Source organism: Ciconia boyciana, chromosome 7 (genome assembly GCF_034638445.1).
Source record: "Ciconia boyciana chromosome 7, ASM3463844v1, whole genome shotgun sequence".
NCBI lineage: Eukaryota > Metazoa > Chordata > Aves > Ciconiiformes > Ciconiidae > Ciconia > Ciconia boyciana.
In genome coordinates this window covers 42,444,527-42,464,640 of record NC_132940.1, presented here as the reverse complement: position 1 = coordinate 42,464,640, position 20,114 = coordinate 42,444,527, and the positions used below count along the sequence as shown (strand labels likewise).

At 39.7% G+C, this 20,114-nt stretch overlaps 1 protein-coding gene across 3 annotated transcripts; it reads right to left on the bottom strand.

Annotated features, from left to right (window-relative positions):
- Positions 1-198: 198 nt before the first annotated feature.
- Positions 199-20,087, bottom strand: LOC140653860 (claudin-19-like). Of its 3 annotated transcripts, XM_072866484.1 has the most exons (8): positions 19,954-20,087; positions 17,836-18,002; positions 17,040-17,151; positions 15,183-15,458; positions 6,230-6,394; positions 6,002-6,083; positions 3,091-3,201; positions 199-1,720 (listed from the first exon to the last, which is right to left on the bottom strand). In XM_072866484.1, exons 4-8 carry the CDS (start codon positions 15,400-15,402, stop codon positions 1,621-1,623), a joined length of 678 nt encoding a protein of 225 aa, XP_072722585.1. In that variant the 5' UTR covers positions 15,403-15,458; positions 17,040-17,151; positions 17,836-18,002; positions 19,954-20,087; the 3' UTR covers positions 199-1,620. The 3 variants fall into 3 exon arrangements, with proteins under 3 accessions (XP_072722585.1, XP_072722584.1, XP_072722587.1); XM_072866483.1 differs by having other exon boundaries at positions 17,040-18,002; XM_072866486.1 differs by lacking the exon at positions 17,836-18,002 and having other exon boundaries at positions 19,954-20,028.
- Positions 20,088-20,114: the final 27 nt, after the last annotated feature.

Genomic DNA, 20,114 nt, shown 5'->3' with positions numbered 1-20,114 from the left:
TTCTTAGTCGCTGCCTGAGCTCTGCATTTTCCTTACATTCAACTAGACCAAAATACCATCACAAAATTACCTAAAAATCCAGAGGACAGAATATACAGACGATGGTAAAGAGTTCAGCTCCCGCCATGCAAGTTGTGCCTTTTCGGCTTTTGAAATTATTCTCCAAAATACCAAAGGGATGATTTTTGAAAGAGTAGTTGATAGTGGAGGGAAAAAGATGACATGGGCAATCTAAAAGTAATCCTCACTCCTTTTAGCTCTCCTTACTAAGTCTAGCAAGATCTATCAGTGCCCAATTCACGCCTTAATGTGTCAGTTTAAAAGTCAGCTGTATCTGTATGCAAGCAACATGGCTAAATCGTTTCTGCTAAGACTGCTTGCAGGTTGCCCTGTGAAATTGTCTATTGGGATACCAAGGAAGCTGCATGAAGCTTCTAAATCAGACAGCAATTATGTTTATCCTAAGACATTAAAAGTAGAGACAAACACCAAGGTATTTTGTCGAACTGTATTAATACATTTGTAATTTAAAAGGGACAAGTTATGAAACCTGTGAACCTGCAGTGTGAAATTCCATTCCACGTTGCTCAAAGCATCTGTACAAAGTAAAGTTATCTCATCGTCATCTGTCTAAGTGCTTACACAAGGCAAACATATGCTTCCAGCAGTGGAGTAGTTTAAGGCAGAAATTCTCATGATGGAACAGTGACGGAGAATTAAGCCACTGGGGAATTACATGAATTAGACAATTCACATGCAGTAGAAGTTCCCAAAGTTAAAGATTGCTCAAAGTTAAAATAGGATTATTTTAAAAGCTGAAAACATAGAAATAAAAATAAAAAATTGAGGCTATCATCTTCTTAGTTATCACAAGGCATTTTTGCACCAGATGCTTTCTCCACTCCCAGCTGTGTTTGGTTCATTCTGTATCGTTTATCTTTGGTATCTGCATTACAACCATCAAGAAATTTGTTGCACATCTGCAGATTTGGAGGTGAGTGGTTGTTAGGGAATTTTTTTTAGCTTTTATAAATCTTTACTATCATACATAATAAGAATTTCAGTATAACATGAGACTTCAAGCCCACAGTATGTAGACTATAGCCTTATTAATGGCCAGGATACCACTCATCAAAAAATCTGTTTCAGTCAGTCTGTGGAATAAAGTTTATTCCCTGTCAAAAGCTAAAGCTGCTAAACAAAAGTAGGAAGCAAAACATTAATGAAAACACAATACATTTCTAACTGTGAGGCGTATTAACTTGCAGTCAGCTACAGCATATCAGTTCCGCATTTTTGAGTCAGCTGAAATAGAAACAGTTGCTCTTGATTGTCAGGATACACCGCACTCTGTGGTTAAATTTTACCAGGCTTCTCGGCACACAGAAAACCTTCATGCCGCAGGATTTCACATCACAGCATTTTCTGTAGAAACCTATTTACATTTGAAAACCATTCCCGGAAAAACCATTCCTATTTACATTGAAAACCATACCTCCTCCTTGTACTGCTCCAAATTAAGATGAAAGATTGCAACTTGGAACCAGAACCCTGGAAGTAGTTCACTTCTTTATTTGAGTTCATAACCTACTAACGTTACAAGTGATGTAAAAGACAAGTTTAGACATACTCCTTGTTGCTTATGACTGTCTCAGAGTTTTTGGTATAAATGTGCTGCTGATGAGCTGCCTGGCCTGCTGAATATGCGTATTTGTTGCAACTGTAAATTAAGAAAAAAAAAGATACAAAATAGTAGGTATTACACACACGTCCACAGTTTCAGATACTTAGGAAGTTACTCATTTAGGTCTGTATCCAACCCACCGATAGACATACTTCACAAAGGTGCAGAAATTGGAGGCCTATTGTTCTCATCAGTCTTGCAGTTAAGGAGAAAGAGATGGACTCTGTGACAGGCAGCACAGCTATCTCTCTCAACCAGAAACACATTCTGGATTCCTAACCCACGTCTGCTCTTACTTGAGGCATTTTAGTCAAGTCCCTAAAGCAGAAAAGAACCTAGACCTTAAAGACTTTGTGCAAGCGGCAGTTTTTAATACAGGAATCAAGGTGATGAGAAAGGAAAACAGAGTATCTTCAGCCAACCCCTTCAGCTGTCGTTCATCATGTTGAACTTCTATTTCATACATCAGTTTTACCAGCTTGTCAAGACATTTCAGGATATTTGGGACTTTGTATCAAAGTATGGTGAGTGAGATCTAAAGCCCAATGTGGTTGGTGAAATATTACCATAAAACTTAAATGGCTTCAGATTAGGCCATGGAGTATCAGAGGAACACTCTCACTTATTAGGTGTTTTGACATAACTTTTCTAAGATTAAATACAGCAGCAGTGAGCATGCTTCTTCCTTCCATGTCAGCCAGTACAGCCTCCAAGCCATTTGGGTTCTTCAGGGTACACATGGACCTCTGCTATTTCTGACAATTTCATCCCTCTCCTTCAGAAAGGGACCTTCTGTATGTGTGAATAATTTAAGATTGAAAAAAAAATCCAGGCAAGGTTAAATATTGAGGCCAGAAATCTCAACTTTTCTGATTTGATGTGCAACAAGACATTTCCATAAGGAACAAGAAAAAAATCATGTGCATCTAATGATCAATTGGATATGCTTTGGGAGGGAAAGGCCATTACACTTTCTGCAAATTAAATGGCATTTGAATATTTTAATAGTAGCGAGTATTGCACAAAAACTTGATTATAATACACTACACTCTTTGATATACTTTTCTTTTGACAATAGATAGTTCACTCTTTCACTGCACATTTTCATCATGTAGATCTTAGAACCATCAGCAGTACCCAGAATTACCAAATACTAATTATAGGTGACCGCTGATGGCAAAGTATCAACAAGTATACTATCTGGGAAGTATAAGTATTTGGTACAGCATCCCTCGCCATCACAAGTCTGTGACATGCCATAGCACTGAATTAATAGGTACAATTTCCTGTTTGTACTTTAGATGGCTACAGATTTATACCAAGGGGTGAGGGAGAGAGAATAGCACACAGATAGAAAATGGTATATAATTGACAGCTACTATTTCAACTGACAAATCCAAAATTACCTGTAATCCTGTTTTTTCTTCCCTTTGCATGAACAGGTCAGTAAGATCCCACCAAGTGTACAAAGAACAGATCCAGCCCAGCCTAAGTACAGAGCATCTCCCAGTTCATACCTGAAACATGAAAGATTTTATGGAAACAGCATATAACAGGATTACAAAGCCATTATTTTAGACTGAGACATAAGGTGCACAAATCATGCAAACAAACCAATTCTAGTCTGCATAGAAATCAGGTAACTGAAAGGTACTTCAACAGATAACAGAGAACAGATCTGGCTTTGTGTCTGTTCAATAAAACTCTTACATGTATATTTAAGTGCTCTGCCAAATTAGTGACAGGACAGAAAGTACTAAGCAACACAAAGATAAGTAGCAATAAATACTTGCATATATTTAATAAATTGTTGATAATAAATGATAATAATATACCTTCTGTGCAGCCACGACACTTATGTTGCCCTTGTATTGTCTGTGCCACTGAAGTAATTTTGTGAACCTGAATGATTCGGACCTTATTGTCTGTGTCATGAGAAAAGGCTGTGTCATGACATGTCTGTGTCATAGAAATCAGTTTTCTATGGACCCGACGCTAGATCACCTACAAGTAGCTATTTGTATAGGGCTAGTTTTCAAACTTACGTATCCTAAAGAATATTCAGCAGTCTCTGTAGCTATATGGCTGAAATACATTTATGAATAGTCCCAGGTTGAAAAAGAATAGTTCCCCATTTTACTGTAGAAAACTACACCCTTCAGAAAACCCCCTAGTCCAGTCCAAGAAATTCACTGATAATGAATTTGACCCAAAGACTAGACACAACTGAGCCTGGGAAAGTCTGGCAGGAGTTTTGCAAAAAGAGGCAAACAAGTTTTTATATTCAGACAAAGACTATATCCACAATATGGCTGTACCTCTGTGGTCTGAGATAACTAATATGAGAGCAAAATGTGTGTCATGCACTGCGTAGAAGGTATACTGAAACCAGGTATGTGTGTTTTCTTTCCACTTGTAAACACAAAATCGTTATTTAAAAGTGTTGACATTTCTGACTCCAGAATTAATTGGTAACAGGAAGGTTTCAGAGGTTTACACAGGTTCACTGCTCTCCATGTTCTCATTGCACATTGGAGCCGCAAGGTCTCCACTGTTTTAGGCGCTTTCCAAACAGAGAACAAGGAGACAATCATTCTCTCAAAAAAACAGGAGTGCAAGTTGCTGGAGGAATACTAAGGAACAATCAGAGAGCGTTGCTCAGTGCATGAAATTGTCTCTGCTCACTAGTTACCTATAGACAGGAATGCTGTAGACGTCATACCAACGGAAACTATATAGGAGGGATCTGCAGAACTTAGGTTGCCTTCACAGCTGTATGACAAATTCCTCTGAGAATTAGTAGAGGTTAACTTTACTAATTTGCTGAAGTCAGGCAAAAAAATGCAATCTGAAAAACCAGATTTGCCAGTCTCTTAAGAGTGAAGATCAATACTGGCCTGCAATTGAATTTAAACCTGTTTCACAGAGTCCAAGGAGCACAAACTTCCTCAAGAGCATGTCTGGCTTTAACAATTATCAAAGTTAATCGACTAAGCACTGCTTAGTGAATCAATAGTCTTAAACATGAAGTTTAGATATTAAAAAAAAGATTTCTTTAGCTACTGAATGCAAGCCATCTGGTAACTGATTAACATGCATTGATGTTGAAGCCCCAAAGCTATACCAGATAACTATAAAACTCGCTAACTATTCCACTAACTGAAATTCTTTATCAACAGTTGTTTCGGTCCTCTAACGTATTTATTACCCTTCATATAATTCTCTCAAGGGGATATAAAACAACAAAAAGCATTCACAAGTGCAATTTCTTTGTAAGTGCTTGTTTGAAAACACAAGGAAAACTGACAAACATCCAAAGCAATTGCTTAAAGTACTTTGATTCATAACAAAGCACTTTACCTCTGACTTCCCTGAACTGACTCTCAGGAAGAAACTTACAAAACACTTCAAAAATTATCCTAGCAACTAAAGATTTATAGTTTACTGATCTAAAAATCATATACTTGGTAGAGGCACTGGCAAATTATAAATGTCCCCTTTTCCCCAAACCAGCTCCCTCATGTTCCACAGACAATATATTATGTTTCTGTCTCCCTTTTTTCCCCCTTTCTGAAGGAGAGGCCCGGTCACCTCCACCCTTGTTCCTCATTGCTAAATCTATTGACCTAGATAAGGTGCCATTAAGCAGGCATTTGGGTTTGAAGACTGTTGCTTTTATATCAGACAAGAATAAGGGCTTTTATACCTTGAAACTTGTTTGTGCGCAACAGTATGAGCTAATAGTCCCACAAACTTTGCCTCATTTTAATTCATAAGGCAAACAAATGTTGAGCTGCTAATATATAGTGAAAAATATTTTTTTACTTCTTTAAGACAAGCAGCACACTTCAATGACATTTCTCAGCTATCTGCAGGTCACTAGTACGCAGTTCAAGCTGGTTTCTGTATGGTTTTTTCATTTGCTTGTACATCTGAGGCATCGTGTTCTAGCCATAACTAGAATTTTGTACCTCTTTTGGTCTAAATGCTGAATAAAATTAAGACTTTTATCTTTTCTTCTTCATAGCATTGAGATGTGCACTTAATTGAGTCTCACAAGAAAATGTAAACACAGTACAGAAAACCCTCAGATGTGAGATTGATATTCCCCACACATTCACTAAACCTTCCCGAAGAGAACTCTCCTCCCTCCCCACCAACATCGCTGAGGTGAAAAGATTCCCTGAAGACAAATTTTTCCTCCTGTAGGATTGGATAACGGGATCCATCCAGGTTCTGAAACTCTGGAGCAGCTGTGCTTAGTGCAGCTGACTGTAACATATGATGGAGTTTGGTATGACAGACCTATTAACTTACTTGGTGCCAGCATACAATGGGTCAAAAAATTGAGCAGTAACCATCGCAGCATACCAAGAAACAGCCACCATGGAGCAGAGACCTACCAGAAAAAGTTTAAAAAGCACACAGGTGAATGATGAATGGCAGTAACAACTTTAAACCAAGAACAAGTGTTCATTTCATTTAGGCTAGCTGTAAAAGCAATAAAAAGTATTGATAGCATTCTCATTTCAGCCTCAATATTACCTCCTAAAATAAAGAGAAATCCTCCCGTGACAGCAAACTTCATTTTTCCATCTTCATTGCTCAACCCAACGTTTGTGCACTTCAAACCAAGCAGCGAGAGTACTGTAGCTATGAATCCCAAAAGGATGGAAGCAATCATCAAGGCACGGCATGCCTGAATATGAGCTGAGTAAGACAGAAAAAGAGAAAACAAATCAGGATCTATACAGAAATTAAATTAATCTTGTGCTGAAAAAATAAAAGCAATTAGAGGGAGTGACAAAATTAACAGGAGCAGTAAGGAGTGAATCTTGTCCAACTTCGTTACTTGGTTCAGAGAAGCATCAAAACCCTAGAGTGTTTACCCTTGAAGTCAATCAGATTTCAGAGTTGAACTACATTTACACTTTATAAGCTCAGTAAATCCTCTTGGGGCTTTAGTAAACCCTGAAAAATTATAGCAAGCCCTTCATAGCTTACATCTTCAAGTTCTGTGAAAACGCATAGGGATATATATGGTCATTTACAGGAGCAGAAATAGGTCTCCTACTCACAAGTCCTGGTGACTTCCTTACACCTGTACAGCTGAGCACACAGGACACCTCTGAACTCTGGGTCCTAGCCAAGGTGTGCGGGGCTCTGGCACTACAGAGGAATCAGAAAAATGTCCTGGCTTTGCTACTTCCAGTGGGAGATGGGAAAGAAAGTGCTCAAGTTAGCAGTGCACTTTAAACTCTGGGTCGGGGATGAGCAGATCCGAGAGCTGCAGCACTCCCCTGCTCCCTCAGACATACTCCTACAGAGAAGTTACAGCTGGTGTGGGCACGTTAGGGAATTTGGTATGCTGATGATTCTGCATCACTTAAGCTCCCAGTCTTTAGATTTAGGTATCGATTGCACAAAAACTGGGACCAGATTATTAACCAGCCTAAGAAGAAAGGTCAGACACGGACTTTGGGCTCCTTTAAAATGGCACCCTGGATTTGGCAGGTTCCAGGTCAAATGGCACCTTTGTTATGAGATAAACATGCCAGGTGTCACCAATCCAGCAGGTTTTGGCTGATAACTTTGTTGGACCCAATGATCTTAAAGGTCTTTTCCAACCTAAATGATTCTGTGATCCTAAACATGCCAGGTGTCACCAATCCAGCAGGTTTTGGCTGATAACTTTGTTGGACCCAATGATCTTAAAGGTCTTTTCCAACCTAAATGATTCTGTGATCCTAACCATATATCAAAAGGGTCTGAACTGGACTGCATCTGGACAGTCGCATCGTTGATGCTAGCATTCAGGCTCTTGCTCCCTGATCACCTCCATGGTAACCTGCTCACTAGCTCTGTAGTGAAGTGAGCCTGTAATTCTCCAGACAACAGAAATCATGCACAGAAGCAGAAGGCAAAGTGATAGATTCACACTCAGATTCAGCGGGCTGTATAGATTTATGTTGCTTAAGAGTATTGGTCCTGAAAGCTTGAGAGTTATCAAAGACAGTAATAAGCAGTCATGAGATAAATACACAGAATTAGACGATGAACATTGTTCGAGGAATTAATGTTTTGTTAAGCACTAATTTTAAAATTTTCAGGGGAAAAAAAATACAGACAGTAATAAAAGTGAAAAGACCTCTCAAAGTACTATTAACAGTTCAAGTTTTTTGCCTGCAGAAGATACTGTTAGGACAAGCACTCCACTCTGACGCTGCTTTCTAGTGTGGGATCTTACACCGTGGCAGCAGGAATTACCCATAGCAGGGATCCAACAACTTACATTTCAGGTCTTTGAGGCTCCTGCAGTATTAGATGTGACTCCCCATATCTTTCCAGGACAAACAAGCATACCCTCAAGCTAGCTGCTTGCAAGTCAATGGCTGTATTATTTTAACAGAAGAAATTTCATACCATATCCTCTTTGTACCACAATACGATAACCTCAACAGCCTTAACTGAGGAGCTTACTTCACAGTCCAGAAAGCTCAATTTTTTGTTGTCTTTATCTTAAAAATTAGCTTATTGAACAAGATACAAAGTTCATTTTATCAGTCAATATTAATTGTAAGAAAGTATCCCAAAAATCCTGTAATTGAAAGAAACACCTATGGAACCCTAAAAAGAAGGAAAAAAAAGGAGTTTAATAAGCATTTGGTAGCTAACTAATTGCTTTATATCAAATGTTTGATCTGGTTGTGACTAGATAGATAGTGCTAGCTATACGTAGTAGCCAGTCATGGTTTCAATCTTATGCAATATTGCTTTTAAAAAGGTCTTCACTTCAAACATTTGTGATGTGGGCTAATGGCTTGCTGAATTCAAAAGCTTTAAATCTGTTTAAAAGAACCAAGTCTGGTATTTCCCATGCACAAAACAAAAAACAGAGGTATACCACATAGCTCAGCTGCCAATAAGGAAACCTTCACAGAAAATCTTTATGGTCCTTCTGATGAGAGGTAACAAAGACACTTTTGTTTTTCTTTTTTTCCCCTTCCCCCAATCCCTGGCATCTTCTGCTGCAGCAGTTTCAGCTAAGTTTCTAAACAGCAATTTGAAACACACCTAAACTGACCTTGACAAGTTTTAGTCTGCCTTGGCTCATATCTGCAAGCGCTACAGACATTTCTTGGAGGTCCCACTGTTTGCTCAGCCCTCATTGCTACCAACCCCACTTTCTTCCTCTTTCCTGGTTTGCCCAACTGTCCTCTTGACTTTTTCTACAATTCAGTGTCTTCTAACTTGTTTCTTTTTCAGTTCTCCTTTCTAAAACCTTTTTGTCTCTACAATTCTGCAAGCTGCTTTTCCCTTCCCCTTCCCCCTGCCTATTCCCCTCAAATATACTGCCATCTTCTCAACAGCATAACTGATCTTCTCTTCAACAGATCACATTTAATCTTCACAAATTCACTTTTAGAGCCTGGCCTATTCATTTACTTTCTGTTTGGCCCCATTTTTTTCCTTCCTGCTGACTCCATGTTGTTATCTGCAATTCTCCAGGAGCCTTGTGGTGCTTGCCTTCCTTTCTCTTTCGCTTTAGCACATCCACTCATGATGCATTTTTCTGCTCCCCCCTCCCCAATTTCTTTAAAACCCACTTTTTTCTCAGCAGCTCCAAGATGCTGACCTGATGTGCCCCCATTGCCCACATCCACACACATGGGAGCTCTATAACACTCTCAGAGGCAACACCACGTGTAAATACATCAATGACAAGATGCTGCCTAGACTCAGTAGCAGTAAGTTATGAACCATCCCTTGAAGTGGTTTATACATGAGCCAAATGCACACTCACATAAGCACTCTGCAGAGGATAATGTCCGATGGACATGATCCTGCTATTGCTGAGTCTAAGAAGTTTAAATAGGGTGATGTTCCTCTTAATACACACATGCATTTTAAAACCAATTGTTAGATAACACTGAAAGATGAAAAGAACATATTATTCTCTAAATACTGGACACAGTTTCAGAGAATTGCTACGCTACTGTCAGAGCTGGTCAACAGCATCAGTTTATTTCAGACTGAGAGAGAAAGTGAATTTAACATCTCATTCCCACTAATCCTATATTACACATTCTTCAGATTAGGGGTATCCTCCTACCTATTTAGTTTAGCCACCTCCCAGTGTAGATTCAACTAAGTAGGAAGCCATTTTTATTCTGGGATAAGTATCTACATACTGAATTACTCAAGATTAATAAAAACTAGCTTCACTGTCTATAAACTTGCTTACTATGCACAGAATATTGCCTTAGTTGAGCATTTGAGGACAATCCACAATTCTGCTGAAGACTGATACAGAGTACAGGAGCCAGCAGATCTAAATTTCCTGATATTTAGAACCACATCCACCAAGACATTAGTTAACAAGTCCTGACAAGTATATTAATTTATAACATATACTCATTGTATAACTTATACTCATAACATAATGTTATAATATGTATAACACATACTCATTGTTACTAGTGACTCATTGTCACTACCACTTCTTAGCTATAAATAGTATTTCCTACCTATTATATGAAAAAACTCCGGCTACAGTACATTTGCTATCAAGTATTGCAAAAGAAGGCCCATACAATAATTCCAAATAAACATGGAACTGTCATAAGATGTGTTAAAAAATGTCTCCTACTAATTCCTCCCACACAATGCTAGAAAAGAGATTACACCATATTTAAAATACCTATTAAAATAAATGCTTGATCGAGCGACTTAATATGCCTTATTTTATAGCCTCTCCTAATGTGCTCAACACATTCGGCTGCTTAAGAGATTTTTATTACTTCAACCCACAAAGTCCTTCTTGGCCAGGTATTTTCCAGTAATACCAGATTACCACAACAAAAGTCTTACTACTTTTTTCCAACAAATTTTTAAGCAATATAAACAAGACTGTGCAAAGTCACATACCAGGCAGTGCAAGCATAGAGTCAAATTCTCTGCAGTTGGATATTCCAGTGCTGTCTTCTGCACAGCTCCTCCACAGGTTTTCAAACAACGTAGACGTTGTGATCACACTACCATGTACACTGGAGACTTTCCAGTAATTATTCGGCAAAGTAGCTCCAATAATTGCCCACCCACCCAAGCACAAAAGAAAACCAACAATTTCCAACACAGCAGTCATGCTTGTGAGTAGTAACAGTTAAATATCCCTATAATTAGATTACAATCAAGTGAAGCCTTTCAGAAGCCTCCTTGCTGTTTTATCTCTGGGTTTCACTCCAAAATGAGGCTACCTTTGCTCTTTGCTCAACCCCAGAGATAAGGCTTACAGTGCATGACAATAAGAAGTGGGAGCAGTTCATGATAAAGACACTAACATTAAAAAAAAAAAATGACAATATTAATTCTTTTTCTAACGATAAGTGACAAAATGAGCCTATTCTTAGTCTCAGCCTAGAAAGTCCAGTCAGTATTCCTACAAAATATCTTGTAAGAGTGATAATATTGGCAAATATGTTATTTCTGTCTCTCCTCTGAAGTCAACTAGGGTTTACACAAGATTAAAATTGTTTGTAATTTTATTATTGATCTCAAATCAAAAAGCTTTACTGTGTTATTTTCTTGATGACTGAAGCATAAAAAATCTTGAGAACAGGAACTTTATTCTGTTGCTAGAAAATTTAGCACATTTTTTTAAGTTATTGTCATAAGTAATCCATAGCAACTGTACTGCCAGTTTCTTTCAGGAAGGTTAAGTCTGTGGATGAGTGGTTTCCATTAATATTTTACAGTCTATTGATCTATAGTTAAACACATTCAGTCTTAAAAATAGTCCCACTTACACTGGAATACAATTGTAACAATGTATGTTTCACAGATATTAAATATAAGGGAATGAATGAGTCAGTGTGACAGACCTATCTCAAAAGGAATAAAATGATGAAGGAAAACAGCTATATGAAAAATAATACATATCAGCTGATTGTATCTGTTTGTCAGAATGTCTTAGTATTAAAAAAAATCTAGGCAAAGTAGAATATGTTAAACTTGGTTTACTTGCTTCTGCTCTTGACTAGACAAAATCATAGACTCAATTCACATCACTCACTAATGTTAATACCTTAAACTGCCTATGTATCCAACCAGGGTTAACCATCTCTTGCAGTGATAACCTGCTCTTATCTCCAGGAAACGGAGTCAGAGTTTCTTCATAAAATAATCCTGCTATGATGCAACATGGTAACAGATTCATGGCATTTACATAAAGACTACCAGAAGGATTAGCTATTGAGAGAGTCACAGCTTGCCCATAACAGGTATCTGGGTTTTTCTTTTTCAAAATTCACTGGTCACTTTGAGCTGATGCTGTAGGTTGGTGGGCTCAGCTGCAAAAGGATACTACAGTGCCACCATGACATTTTTGCTCCCTTGGCAGCCAAGAGGATCATTGCCATTGATTTAAATAACAACAGATTTGGCAGCACAGCTAGTGTGATCCTGTGCAGCTCTGTACTTGCAATCTTTTAAAGAAACTAGATGGTGTGTGGTAAGAATTGATCTTCTTGGGTGACTTTTATGGAATTCCCTCCTTCTGCTAAGTCAGCGCAATTTGAAAAATGATGGCATAGTAAAATGAACACACTGTACCAGTATACTGGAGTATCTGCATCCCATTAAAAGCCCTTCAAAGAGTTTCAAATTAATTTATCCATACACAGGTGCTACCCTGGTGACCTCAGCGATCACTTCTGCTGACAGCACTTTCAAAGTTTACTTTAGTTGGGACCTTGAATCAAGTGTCCCCAGATTTCTTACTGCTGCCAAGGATAAAAAAATTTTTAAGAATTCCATTTTTTTTTTTAAATCTCTTCCTAATTAAGAAAGCTATTTCAACAGGTAGTCATAAAGCACACATGTAAACAGAAAAGACTAAACTGCAGACCTGGAATGCATGAGTTTTTCCTATATGGCAACAGGCATTTTAATCATTCCCTTAAGGAAATCACTCTTCAATGGTGTTGAACAACATAGGGTTATTCTTCACCAAATTTCATAAACTATGGTTTGGTAAGTGATGGACATAACAGCAGATGCTGCTCTGCAGGAGGTTCAGCATCAGCAGAGTAAAAGAGTTGGTGTTGATAGCTTCACATCACCACCATCCACGACGTGGGAGTTTTCCTTCAGAGTTGCTCTAAACCGGTCAAGCAAACTGAACACCCATCAATGGCTGAAAGCCAGGAGGTGCGTTCCTGGAGCACATTTCCCTGCTTTGCTTCATCCACGAGGAAACCAATTTGCACACTCCAAGACCACTCCGCAATGCAAACCAAGTGCAGTAAATGGGAATAATTGGAAAATTCACTACGAAAGTGTACTCCTGATGTAAGTAAAATGCTAACATTGAGATGCCAAGATGTGACCATATACGACCATAGCAATATATGACCATACAGAGAAATTGCTCCTAACCCCTCTGAAATTCTCAGAACAGAGCATATTTGTGTGTAATATGGTTGAGAGAGGGTTTACAGGCAGAAATAGTATTTTTTTAAATTAGATCAGCCAATACAGTTGTGAAAAAAATACTGACAATATTAACACCCTAAACGTTTGATCAACATGAGCTGTACTTTTTGGATCACTTCTGTAGATTTGTTTCAAGACCTAGGAATGCTGACTGAGCACTGTAGGAAGAGAAACAGCCTTGTGACAGACAGCAATTACTCTCCAGGCAGCCACATGACGTGCCCGTCAGTTGGCATGAGGAACTCCATGCTGATTTTAGGGGGGACACAGTTCTTTGAACAGCTGAAGATGATCCACTGAGCCCTGCCAACCAGGGGTCCTCTCTTCCAATTATGGGGGCCATGGGAAGGGAGGGAAGAGAAGCCTGGTGAGGCAACTGCTTCAGTTCACCAGGAACTCTTCCATTCCTGGCGAATATTTTCTTTCCATGTTGGGTGTAATGAAACTGCATTTAAAAAAAAAAAAGGAGGCTGTCCCACATTAACTCTGCTTGTCTCCATAACAGGGCTGAAACATCTGTTTCTGCCTGTTACACGAGGCAAGGCAGAGCTGCCACACCATCGTAAGCATCTGTGCCATCTTGCTACCACGTACAAGAACTGAAGGATTGTTGGCCCCATCTTGTCACTCTAATTTCCAGAAATCGTATCTAAGTTTCTAGATGAAAATTAGGCATCCTGGTGTCTACATAGAGGAAGTCTCGGAGAGGAGCATTCTGATGCTGGGTACCAGAACGGTATGAAAAGCTGCCATTGTCTCTGATGCAATGAGTAGAGTTTTTAAAATACTTGGAAGGATATGATTAGCCTCCTTTTGAGGCTATAAATTCTGGCTTCATTACGGGATGCTGATACTTATTCTTAAACTGGCACCATCATTATGAAAGCAGATGAGGCCACCGAAGTCAGGGCCCTGAGGAAGAACCACAAATATGCTGAATCTTGAGAGTTAACTCTTGAGAGTTAAACTCTCACATTTTAGAGATCTCCTTTACAGTTAGGCAGTTCTGACTTCAGTGGAGTCCATGTCTGTATCAAGAAAAGCAAGTGTTCATAGTCTGTGAGATGTGGTATTTGTAAGTTTTGAGCACTGCGCATCAGGAATAAATCAGCTGGAAAGAGTCCAGACAAAGCAATGACAGTAATCAGGGATCTATAAAACAGGGAAGGCTTGAAGAAATTATTCCATGATATAACTCATAACGTGACTGCAAAATACTGAAAGTTGTAAAAGAATAAATGCAAAGTTCTGTTTAACATAGAAAGCTTAACAAAACACCAGTTTTCAAAGGCTATACTGTTACTGTTTCTACACTCAGTTTTCTGAGGAAAGAACTTAAATGTCAGTCCTTCCTGGTCCTTTACCATAAAAAACATATTTACAGAAAGATATTTTTAAAATCCAGAATAATCCAAACAAATAATTTTCAGTCCCTACAAAGACAATTCTCTTTCTATTTGCAGATAAACTACCCTGCTAGCATGGTCTACCTCAGAAAACACAAAAGCATCAGTTGCACAGACATATTTTAAGCTGGCCACCTCTGAGACGTTCCAGAAAAATACACAGATTTAGCACAAAGTATCAAACAAGTTCTGGAATATCTACGAAGCCCGGTCTCACACCAAAGCACAAACAAGCACTAGCACTCATTGACCTGTGATCTGCTTGTAGTTAAGAATTAGGCCAAGTAAAAGGATACTATTTCTTCCAAAACAATAAAAAAAAAAATTCTTAGATTCATTGTATAAGACCCATACCTCTATACCAACACAACAGAGATGGCAATAAAGCCACAGCAGTTACTGAGCTGAACTGCAGGGTGAAGCATATGGATTTCACTGGGGCCCTTTAACCTGCCTGGAAGTACTACAAGACAAATCCAAATAATGGACCCTCTGTGACAACCACAGTATATGCTGTCCAACCGCGCTAACGTGCTGTCCAGAAAGAAGGAATAAAACTACATCCCTAGATTTTATATACATATGCCATGTGCACTTACTGTCTGAACTCAGCATGTAGGGAAATCTCTTGCACTGTATTGATCCAAAAGCAGTCACTGCACAGTCCATCCAAAGACCTTCAGAAATCCAGTCTGCAGTAACTAGCACTGTTGCAGTGCCCGAAATTTTCCATCTGTTAGATGTGGTAGTAACAAGTAAAATGGTCAATCCTGCTAAAGCCGGCAGCAATGCACAAATTTGTAGAGAAGACGACGCCATTCTTCTGACAGAAGTTGTTTTCAAAGAAGCCTCCCAAAATTTCTGATATTAGAAACCTGTTGAAACAGTTTATACACATACAGTATATAGAGTTATCTTTACACAAGCCTGACCTTTACGAAAACATAAAAAAGATGCCTACCTACAAAATAATTTATCACATAAGGGAATTATAGAACTGGAATCTAAATCTCATTAAATAATTTGAATACTTAAATATTCTATGACATCCGAGTATTTTCTTAGGAACACTTTCATTACTGTACATGTTTACCACAAAAAATACCAACAGAGCAAAACCAGAGGACCCAGCTGAGAAATTCTGTAATTCGAATTTGCCATGTTTCATCCGTTCTTTACTTGTTTGCTAACTCAAAATTCTTTTAAAATAAAAAATATCAAATGCTTTAATAAATTATTCATCTCCCAATTACAATGCCTATCACTACAAATCTAAAACAAAATAAATTTTGATACTCACGTTTACGATATGTTTCTAACCTGTTTCATCTACCTTCCTGCTAGACACTAGTGTCAGCACTTTGTGAGGACCAGTTTGATCAAACAAGTGAAAGTTTTGTACTCTTTAGGACCTTTCTCCCCATTCTAAAAATCAAGGACATGGGGGCAAAGCTCTGCCCGACTGTTGCACAAAGGCTCAGTCAGGCATGGCTTTTTGCTACAGCAAAGTTTCAGTGAAATGGACGACAGATAAGAAATTTACAACAAAATCATGTAAATTAGTACCAAAGATGATCAGATTAACCTGGCAACCATTGGCATATAATTTGCTTTGTCAGTGCTACTGAGCTGCCCATGCACCATCAGACTCCAAAGCAATACAGAAAAATATTATTACAATTTTTGCAATGATTGTTTTACTTGAAACTTTTGTTGTACTTGTCACCAAGACACTGTTTTCATGAAAGGAGGCCTGTGTCTGTATAAAACAGGCAAACAATTGAAGACAGGATTTGTTTTAGGATGCAGCCCACACTGTGAAGGAATATGCAAGTTTTCAGCATTAAAAAAAAAAATAAATAAAAGAAGAATTCAAGCCTCCTCCCATAATCATTAATTTTACATGACTGCAACACTCAGAATTTGTTTGCACAAGGAAAGAAGGAGTAAGTTTATTCCACTCTTAAAAATGTGTATATTCCACTATAAAAGTTTAATCTCACATTGAGGAGGGAGCATTTGTCTCTCAAGTGATTGTGTAACCTCTTCAAAACACACATAACTGTCAACAGAGAATATCTGAAATAAATGATAAATTTAAATTAAGCAACAAATTCAAGCAGACTTCACACCACATGGGCAGGCCAATAATCCAAATTAATGTTTCTGCCTATTACATAGGTATGACCCATGCAATCACAATTCATTCCTGGCAATAAGGAAAAGAAGATAAAACTATATGCTCTGCACCATCACTATGGGTAGAACATATGTCAAAGTTGTAAACACAAAATTCTCATTAAAATACAATAATTTAAAATATCACAGGTTTCAAAGTGAGGAAGCTTGGAAACTAGATTTCACAAATACAGAATAACAACCTTCCTCCACCCTGACCCAAATTCAACCATGTTATAGCAGGACTACAAATACCACTGTAAGAGTCCTTCTCTCACCTGTAAAATGACTGTCCCATACTAATGCACGTGTTGGAGGTGATACAACATCCATGAGCTCCTCACTGTGGGCGAGTATTCCTCAACAGAGAGGCACATGTGTGATCTGAATCTAGATGGTGACATTTCAATTCAGTACACAGGGACATGTAAAATGGCAAGAAGCATAAACTTTGATAGCATGGTGCACGATGGACCAACTGAAAGGTGTTAATTTTCCAGATTTTCTTCAGACAAGCATGCAAAGAAGACCTTTACTACTTAGAAAGCAAAGCATGCAGTGCTGGTATTCGAATCCTTAGGCGCTAGGGAGTGGGTCTGGTGTCTCAGTGAGGATTGGGAACTCGGTGATGGGTCATATATCAATAGGCCATACAAGGCAGGAGCAGAGAGCCCTAGAGCCTCTCCTGAAATGCACATTTCCAGTGGGTAAAACAAGGGCCAGTGAAAAAAAAAAAAAACGGAGAGGTGTGTCTCTTTGTTTAAACAAATCCGTTTTCTTTATATTCTTTATATTTCCCTGGCAGCATTTAAGCCCTGCAATCAGTAATCAGTGTAGACAGACACCCATCCAGTGGATCACATAAACAAAACTGTGATTTCAGACATGCCCCGAGGCAGGACAGACCTCCCTGGCTCCTGGCCAAAGGAGGTCTGGCAGCCCGGGACAGCTCTGCACTTTGCTGCTGTTGTTCCTCCTCTCTTTGTCTTCCTCTGCCCCAAGGAGCCATTTTCACTCATCGCTTCCTGACCCTGCTGCTACTACGCAAAACCCATGGGACAGTCCAGACGATACCTTATTCCCTCTGGGCCGCCAGTCATGCAGAAGACTGCAGTCCCCATGCGATGGCAGTGCTGATTTCTTACCACTCTTGTAGTTTTAACAATAAAAGTGATGCCACCGAAATGCATTGCTTTAACAGGGTAAGAGTTCGCTAATAGAAACCATCTGCAAAAGAGAAGCTTTCAAAAGCAAAGAGCTTGTTAATTCAACCAACACCACATCCCTCCTCCCCTTTCAACATGTACCACGTAAACCCTGCCCTTCAGGACTTGATTGTACTAGTTGCCATATGCTGTCACTGTTTATAGATTTGAGATGATGGCACAACTAATAGCAAATAGCTTTGCAACTGTCCAAAGGAGAATGACCATAAAGCAAAACCAAATAAATACATAAAGTCCAGAGCATCATCCCTCAAAATTGCACACATAGGCTATATACAACTAAGAGCTGTCATGTGATAAAAAGAAGCCCTGGGGGAGCAAAAAGATCACCCAAAATGTATGTGGTTTGAAAACAGGACAGAAAGGGTTAACAAAGAAAAATATTTAAGTCACTTAAACAAACAAATCACTCCTGATAATGTTTCTGGAAGCAAAAACAAGTGATAAAAGTGTCTAAATTGGAAAGTTAAAAAACTCTTTTACTTTTTTTTCATTTTGTTACATAGAAAAACAGAGACAGAGCATTGATTACAACACTGGTTTCATTTACATATGTATATATACATTTTTAACATCAGCAATATATGGCTTTGAACCTGCTAATTGTTTCTTAGTTCAGGCAAATTCTGAGGCTGACCCATGGCCACCAGTGCAATCAGAAAGAGATAAAAAGCACATTTAAATAGAGTACTAAACCACTTAGAGCAGCCTCCCACCACAAGCTTACAGAGGTTTCCTCAGGTCAGAGTCTGGCCTTTAGGTGAGAAGGCAAACTCTTTCACTACTTGTTAAAAAAAAAAAAAAAAAGAAAAAGAGGAACAATAGTAATTCATTTCTTCTCCACTTCCAATGATTTGACTTTGTAACCGTGCTCCTGAAGTTGCCATAACTTATTATTAGTCTAATCAGGCTTAAAGCTACTTGCAATTACAATATATAGATAATTCTCATCTTGCTATTAACTTTCCCTTCACACAATGAACTACAGAATAATTTGGGTTGGAAGGGACCACATTGATGCCAGCCTCCCGCTAAAGCACAGCATCAACGTTGGGTCAGGTCGCCCAAGCCTCGTCCAGTCACAACAGAGTGGCCTCCAGTGCTGGAGACAGCACAACCACTCTCCCATGGAGTACCTTCCTCACACCCATGCAGAACTTTTCCTGCCACAACACGTGGCTGCTGCCTCTCGTCCTCCCCATGCACCTCCAAGATAAACCACTATTTATTCAGCTGCTTGATTTTGGCAGCTCTGCACTCTTGATCCCTGGAGGCCTAACCGTGACTGGCATGTAGGCCGCTTGGCTGTCCCATTATTGTCTCCACAGCAACACAGATAACCAGAAAGGTGCATGCAACTTCTTGAAGCTTACCAATTACACGTTATTTTCAAAGCAAACACACCTATTTTCTTTTTCTATTTAATTTCAGGAGGGTGTCGATGTTTACAGCACTGGCTGAGCAGGGACTGCTCTCTGCCAGCACGACTCCTCCTCACCAGCCCTGCAGGGAGCCGCCAGGCCGCACTGCTGGCATGAAGATTGTGCCGGGAAGAGCAGCGCAGTACCAGAGACTGGGAGCCCCGGCCGGCAGCGAGGGGACCACAGGACACCTGGGGGCACGCGATCCGGGCAAGGGAGAGTGTGGCGAAGAGGCCTGAGAGGAGGCTATGGGGCAGGAGCCGCTGCCTCGTGCCTGGTCAGTCATGCGCAGCCCTTCACTGGAGCAGCCCGATAGTGAGGCAAGGTGAGGCCGGGTGGAGGAGCAAGGTGAGGAAATGTGGTGTGGCATGATGAGGTGGAGCCTCATGGCAGAGCAAGGCAAGGCTGAGGCAGCAGCCCCAGCCTCCTCCCTGCCTCCTGGGCTGCTGCAGGCTGAGCTTCAGGCTAGGAGGAGACAGGCTCTGTCTATTCCAGAAGGCTTCTAGAGAAAAGAATGCATTAAAACCGTGGAAGCCCCTAATTACCTGGCGCCAGCCCCACTCGCCAAGGCGGCCCGGGAGGTAAAGGAGCTGCCACACTCATCATGGCGGCCAAGGGTGTCCCACGCCACGCAGCGCCACTCTCACTATGGCGGGGCAGAGCCAGGATGACCCTCTCCACATGGCGGCCGGGGCGGGACGTGGGC